We start from the raw sequence: 7,500 nt of genomic DNA, 5'->3' as shown, positions 1-7,500 counted from the left end.
TTTCCGAGCGTCTGGTGCGCCTGCATGGCGACCCCTTCGCCTGGTGGATTGGCCAGTTCTTCAAGTACAGCATGAGGATGAGCAAGGAGTTCCAGGAATACATTGAAAATCTGGCGCAAAAAATTGGCTACGAGTCTCCTGTTGTAGGGTGAATATTACCAAGATACTTATTCAACATACATTCATTAGACACACACACACACACACACGCACACGCACACGCACACGCACACGCACACGCACACGCACACCCACACGCACACGCACACGCACACGCACACGCACACGCACACGCACACGCACACGCACACGCACACGCACACGCACACGCACACGCACACACACACACACACACACACACACACACATATGTATGTAATGGAGTATAACTACACTGTTGATATAAAATCGGGCCTTCCAGAGTGTGATTGTGCCTTAATCTATCGTCTTCCCATTTGCTGTATAATGAACATTTCTTAATCTGCTTTAAGTACATCTTTTGGCTGAACCTTGATTAGAAAAGTTTTTCACATTGCAGCTTGCAAATTCGGCGGACTGACAAACTGATAAGCGAGGCAGCTTACGTCAGCCTCGAAGTGTACATGGAAGAGGTTGAGGATTTCTACCAAGAGCTCGAGTTGCATCAGCCAGTCGCGCAACGAAAGATTTTCCTGGCCACCGACGATCCAGAAATTATTCCAGAAATGAAGAAAAAGTCAGTAATAAAACATGGGGATAGGGAAAATATAGAGACATACCAGAATAGGGCAGGGATGTAGAAAGATAGTGAGAAAGAAAAAAGATAAAAATAGTAAGAACAAATCATAATAACTAGACACACACACACAAATATTAATGATGATTGACCAATAGCTTGCCAGATCAATTCGGTGAGTTCTGCACATGCAAATTCACCTTGGCAATGGCCCAAAGGAGTCCTACTTTCTAAACACTTACTTTTGGGTCGGAACCACATTGGGACTTACCTCTTCTATGAGTGACAGTTGAATGTGAGTTAGGTCTCTGGTATCTACGACAAGTGTGACTGAGGATGTTTTACCTTCCCTTGGCTCGTTCAGTCTTTGCCAGAGAGATCTTTGACAATTGCTTGCCATGCTTTGTGACCCATGATACTGGTAGACAAGAGTCCTGTGGATTGAGCTATGATGCACATTGTGTTGTGCAGCTGGCAACATGCCCCTTTGGTCCTCTATTCCAGTCAATCGGCTGGCATCCAGTCAGCATCCCAAAGATCACGAAGGCCACAACTGTTATCATCATTGCAAATTCTTCCTCAGTACCCCTGTGGTTGTTGGGTATATTCCCAAAGATATAGCTTCCCTTTACTAGACTCCATGCCTCTTGGTAAAATCACTGATGGTATCTCTCATCGACCATGATGTAGATCAAAATATTTCGGGGGAGGCCAACGTGATCCAGCCTCCTTGCCGAAGTATCATCTTCAAACGGGAGTGGCCATCTGCTCGCAAAATGTGACATTCTAGGGGCTAAAGTCTCATGTCCTCTTAATAAGACTCTCAATCAATGCAAAGGGACTTTTTCCCGTGGCCTAATGAGATATTCTAAAGAGAAACTGTTATAGGGATTTCCTAGGAAATAGTTGATGGTGAGGAACAGCACACCCCAGCTTTTCTCTTGACTTTTGGGTCATTAGCTCTCCTGAGTCGGTGAAATTGGCGTGGTATCTACTGAAAGTGAAGTCATTTGCCCCCAGCACTATGCAGTGCTACCACTGCTAGGATTAGGCGCATAGAAGTATCTCCTGGTGTCAAAAGGAAAATAGACTTTCAAGAGTGTATGTAATGTGGGGCAGTACAGGTCAAGATGGTAAGTTAAGACGAAGCTAAGGGTCCGTTTGTTTTTCGGTCAATTCTGGCCAAGCCTCCTCCACATCACCCTATGTAGACCATTACTTTTCAAACTACACACAACACAGAGCTTTGATGCTCTGAGGTTAAAGGTCTACATGGTGACAGCCTCGGCTGTTCTCACACGCATAGGTTCCTTTAAATTGCCAAACACCTTAAGGAATGCAAGTCAACCTGGTGTGATGGATACCCTGATGCAATGGAATCATTCAGTAATCCATGTCCATCTAATGGCCTCCTTCCACCCAGGCTGTATGTCTGCAAGAGATCAATGGGAAAATTGTTTGATATCCCTAAGCATTATCAAGTCCAAGCATATTATAACAAGACCTTTTATAATGGAACTCGTGAAGGTGTACCAGTGTAGGGACGCCAGGATATGCAATATTGCATAAAAATGCAGTAAGGTTAGGCTTTATAAGACTATATATATAATGTAGTATCCATCTACCTGCCTCTAGGTGATCTAAACATAGACGACCTAGATTTGTTTGGTCCTTTACCTCAGATATTTCTGATCTTGGCAACACCTCTTAGGAGACATTCTGCCTAACTCCCAAGGACGATAACCCTGGAATCTCACCCAAGTCGTCATCTTCCTAGAGTGGTTGAATATCCAAGCCAGCTTATATGCGACCATCTTTCTTATCAGGCTCTCTAAAATAGTGAGAGTGTTTACAATTTCTAAGGCCTTCTCTAAGTCCACAAACAGCAGAAGAAAGGCCCTTGGAGATTACCCATATACCTGTGAGGAAACACTGTAGACTTTCACAGAAGGGTCTGAATTTGTGTTGAGGTCAGTTCATTCCAAGACAGATCCTTTGGTTGTAGGATAGAAGTAGTGTTAACCTTTTCCCAATACTCGGAGACAGTAGGAGTCTCCCAGGACCTAATGACGAGTCACATGAGAGCTCTTACTTGCCCTCGTGATATTCGTTATTGTTGATAATTAGCATTAGTAATAGTAATAATATTACGATAATTGTAATTATCATCATCATAATTGTTTTTATTATTATTAGAAGTATTAGTAGTGTAAATTCATCAATACTTTTATCAATATCATAGTCATTATTCTCAATAATAATGATGATTATACTAAGAGATGATGATAATAAGTGATTGGTCCGATAATGAAATGAATACACAATGGTGATAGTAGATATAAAGCCATCCCCATTTTCCCGATTCTCCCCCAGGTACCCAGAGTACAAGGTCGTGTACCACAAGGCCAGTCTAGACTCTACACCGAAGAAGAAACGGAAGACTGAATCAAGTCTACGCTATTTCCTGGCTGATGTTTACTTCCTCTCACGATCAGACTACCTTGTCTGTGGAATGACCTCCAATGTAAAGGATGCTGCAGCACTTAGATATAGCACAAAGAAAGAGGGAGAGGGAGAGAAAAAGAGGGAGGGAAGGGGAGAGGTATGGAGGGAGAGAGGGATGGAGGGAGAGAGGGAAGGAGAAAGGGAAGGAAAGAAGGAAAGTGGGGGGGCAAGGAGGGAGAGAGGAAATGTATGAGAGAGGGTTTAAGGGAGGGAAGGAGAGGGTTTAAGGGAGGGAGGGAGAGGGAGGGAGGGAGGGAGAGGGAGGAAGGGAGGGAGGGAGAGGGAGGAAGGGAGGGAGGGAGAGGGAGGAAGGGAGGGAGGGAGAGGGAGGAAGGGAGGGAGGGAGAGGGAGGGAGGGAGAGGGAGGGAGGGAGGGAGAGGGAGGGAGGGAGGGAGGGAGGGAGAGGGAGGGAGAGAGGGAGGGAGAGGGAGGGAGAGGGAGAGAGAGAGGGAGAGGGAGAGGAAGGGAGAAGAGGGAGAGGGAGAGGGAGAGGAGAGAGGAGGAGAGAGAGAGAGAGGAGAGAGAGAGAAGAGAAGAGAAGAGAGAGAGAGAGAGAGAGAGAGAGAGAGAGAGAGAGAGAGAGAGAGAGAGAGAGAGAGAGAGAGAGAGAGAGAGAGAGAGAGAAAGGCAGTTTCTGTACGATATTGGTTCTTGCAACACCACACAGTATTTACATACGAGATTGCCAATATGCAAACCATCCAATCAGTCCCATCGTTAACCCAGTGCAGACGGGGATGGACTTACTTACCTAGTCCTCAGGACGGGCACTGGCGCCACCTAGGAGGCACCCCAGATGTTTTTTTTTCAGAGCTGACTGCCCTTGACCCCTCTCCCTCGCCAGATCTGCCGGCTGGCCTACGAGCTGATGCAAGCCCTGCACCCGGATGCGTCGGATCGCGCCTCGTCGGTCGACAGAGAATACTTCTTCCACTATGAGGGCGGAGATGTTGCCGAGGCTCGCTTCCCGCATAAGCCAAGAAGGTTCGTGGAATTGGTTCTTATGTTTGTCATTTTCCTTTTTTCGATCGGATAAAAGGACGGCTTATTGCAATTCTTGAAGGAAGGAACTGAATCGAGATTTTAACACTTAAGAAATAACCTTATAACAATGTGATTTTAGAATATATAACACAGACTGAACACCTTTATTGCAATTTGATCTTAAGCTAATGATTCTGAAGGCGTTTATTTTTCACGATACGCATTCCTTTTTTTCGAACAGGCCCCTAGAAATGGAGCTGCGGAAGGGAGATTTGGTGGACCGACGTGACATCCCCTCTAATTTTGTGAAACACCCCAGCAAAAGAGATGGATTTCAGTGGGGCAGGAACACACGTACAAAAAGAAGAGGTTTTTATCCTGTTTTTAAAACTATCGAAAAAATGAGAGTAGCAGATGTAAAGTCCTTTGAGCACATTGACAAAATGAACAAAAGCCCATGATTATTATCATGTCTTTACTTATTCACTTAATTTTAGAATGAATTTTGTTATTGATATTTGTGATGCATAAATGGACATGGTATATATAGAGATATTTGTGATTACACTCCCAAAATTTGAAATATAAGGGACCGTGAGATCCAACTGAACTGTTCTCCATGACTGATGAGACAGTGATGCCATACGAACACAGCACACCAGAATTACTTAGAAAGCTGCCTTACGTTCAGCAGTGCGACGGGATGGCAAACCGAAAATCCGTTTGCGCTGTTGAACAGTTTATAGCTCGCCGCTAGTCACCTTAATACTTCAGTCGCGGCTGACGGAGCGAAGCAAGATATCAGAAATGTTTGCAACCAATATGTTTATTTTTCGTCCATCTCCGCCGGCTTTGTAGAAACATAGGATTTTCATTCGGTAATATTGATTATTTTCTGTTGAATGCCTAAATTATTTATTTTCTTATAGTTAATCGCATTGGAGTCGATTGAATTTGAAATGGTCGTAAGCGAAAGACGAGAGCACACACACACACACACACACACACACTCACACACACACACACACACACGCAGACACACACACACACACACACACACACACACGCAGACACACACACACACACACACACACGCAGACACACACACACACACACACACGCACACACACACACACACACACACACACACACACACACACACACACACACACACACACACACACACACACACACACACACACACACACACACACACACACACACACACGAATCTAACCGTTCATCAATGTGAGCAAATTGATTGCGAATTTTGGATTATCGGATTATATAGAGCGAATTCTTTTCCGTTCATATGGCTATTGATTGAACATATCGACGCATCAAACAGGGCATTCCCTGCATTAAGCAGTATTTTGCGTGATCCAGTCATGAAACTAAGGGACAATGGAATGTCATTTTATTTTTTTCACAATGCTTATTTTGAGAGTATAAACATAAAGCTCTTTCCTACCTCGATAAAGCGAAACACGGGTAAGAAAAGAGTGAGACAAAAAGGAATACTCGGGAGAAAAGGAATTCAGAGACTGTGACACCATGGATAACACAAGAACAGACATAAATAGCATTGCAATTTTCATGGAAAGAGGTCGGTGCAAAGTACATTTTGACTTCCCTTTGCCTCGTAGTTTGATCTATACTGTTGATAGCTATGGAGCCACAATAGATGTGATGTATCTGACAATTACTGACATCTATGCCGTACTGATTGGTCTTTTTGTATAAGAGATATGGACCATTGACCTACTTACCAATGTTAAGTAACACGTAAATAAGATTTTTTTTTTTTTTTTTTTTTCGTTTTAATACCGTATCGGTGGAATAATGCGCGTGTGTGTGTATGTGTTATTGCATAGTAATTGTTTCTGTGCTGATTCTTTAATATACCATGGAAGATACAAATCTTAGGACAATGATCTGCACATTTCACTACCAACAAAGCAGCGTGCTAAGCCAGTTGATCTCGACTGGTGATCGATGGTGAGTCTTTGAGTGGTCCACAGTACATCCAGTTTATTAGCAAATATAGCTAATAAACTGGAAATCTTATTGCATATTCAGTGCGATTTCTTGTTTAGATAAATGATTGGTTATCAATATTGTTTTGTAATTCCTATCAAAAATACATTTTAAACTAAAATGCTTGTTATGTATGGTTAATTTATCCTTAATCAAAAATGGAATGGTCCACAAAATTATTTTAGACTGAGCTGGTGGCCTGAAAAGAGTTAAACCACTGTACTAAATCCTAACACAATCCCACTGACAAGATTTAAAATAGATGATGTGGAGGTAGATCTAGCCATCAGACTAGTGTAGTGGTAGCGCGCCAGCCTCACATCCTTGTGGTCGGCAGATCGTGCCCCGTTCAAGCTCGTGAGTCTCCACTGGCGCCTGGTGGTTACTGCTGTGGCTGGGCACTATGATGGGAAAGGACCAAGCTCAGACTTAGAGTCAACACTCACTGATACACACACTCACGAGTCATCACACGCTGTCATAGTACAGACACGTCAAAGAGGCCCTAGCCTGGGCGTAGCATCTGCTCTGCATATCTGGTTTATCCACATCCTTGAGGCAGATCTCTACCTTCAGGTAATTGTCAACGACACAGAGTTCATCAAATGCCTAAAGGAAAGACTCAAGAAGATTACAACTAGCCGTCATCTTCTATTTGGCAGAGGCCATAGTATCAATGTCAATATTGCTAAACTGGTCTACCTGTCATAAATACTACTCATAGAATCTCGAAAAATTGAAAGCAACATGATAAAGCATAATGATCGGTGTTCGCAAGATGAATTTATCTATATCTCATTAAAGGCAACAATACGACAATGTGATATTGTGGATGCAAGAATTAAGCTTAGATGCAGATTGTATAGGCTAATCAGTTACCAAAGAATGCAGAGGAAACTAAGTACAAACACTGCAGCAAAGAACGTCTGCGAATACGTGTGTATTATATTTCAAGAGTGCCATGTGATATCTAACTGCTGAGGTGGTAAATTAATATATGGTATGATCAATTATATTGTTTTGTCTTTTCAATCGATTTACTAGATGAAATGATCCTATAACCTATATTTGTAAAGCAATATTGTCATCTAATGTTATGACCATGTGTCAAATATAGTTTGCCCACTTAGGGAGTAAATAAAGGGTGGTAAACAAAGGGTAGGTGGTAAATATAGGACTAGACCTGGACTTAGAATCGTTATCTAAACTGTCGTAGAGCCTTACTTTAAGGTATATATGAAATACCAACAGTTACAAA

General features: G+C 42.9%; 1 protein-coding gene across 1 annotated transcript in view; it reads left to right on the top strand.

The window, feature by feature from the left end:
- The window catches only part of LOC122266282 (alpha-(1,6)-fucosyltransferase), a 10,603-nt gene extending 5,335 nt beyond the window's left edge, over nt 1-5,268 (top strand). Inside the window, exons 7-11 of the mRNA XM_043035948.2 lie at nt 1-148; nt 539-715; nt 3,089-3,239; nt 4,066-4,205; nt 4,447-5,268. The exon at nt 1-148 is cut by the window's left edge and continues 93 nt beyond it. Of these exons, the coding sequence (XP_042891882.2) occupies nt 1-148; nt 539-715; nt 3,089-3,239; nt 4,066-4,205; nt 4,447-4,666 (836 nt within the window). The 3' untranslated portion in view covers nt 4,667-5,268. The remainder of the gene's footprint in view (nt 149-538; nt 716-3,088; nt 3,240-4,065; nt 4,206-4,446) is intronic.
- Nucleotides 5,269-7,500: the final 2,232 nt, after the last annotated feature.

The sequence above is a fragment of the Penaeus japonicus genome, unplaced genomic scaffold (assembly GCF_977035675.1).
Source record: "Penaeus japonicus unplaced genomic scaffold, GWHDUDI00000001_assembly GWHDUDI00000010, whole genome shotgun sequence".
NCBI classification, from domain to species: domain Eukaryota; kingdom Metazoa; phylum Arthropoda; class Malacostraca; order Decapoda; family Penaeidae; genus Penaeus; species Penaeus japonicus.
The sequence above is the reverse complement of the archived record's forward strand: the minus strand, read 5'-3'. Positions and strand labels throughout refer to the sequence as shown.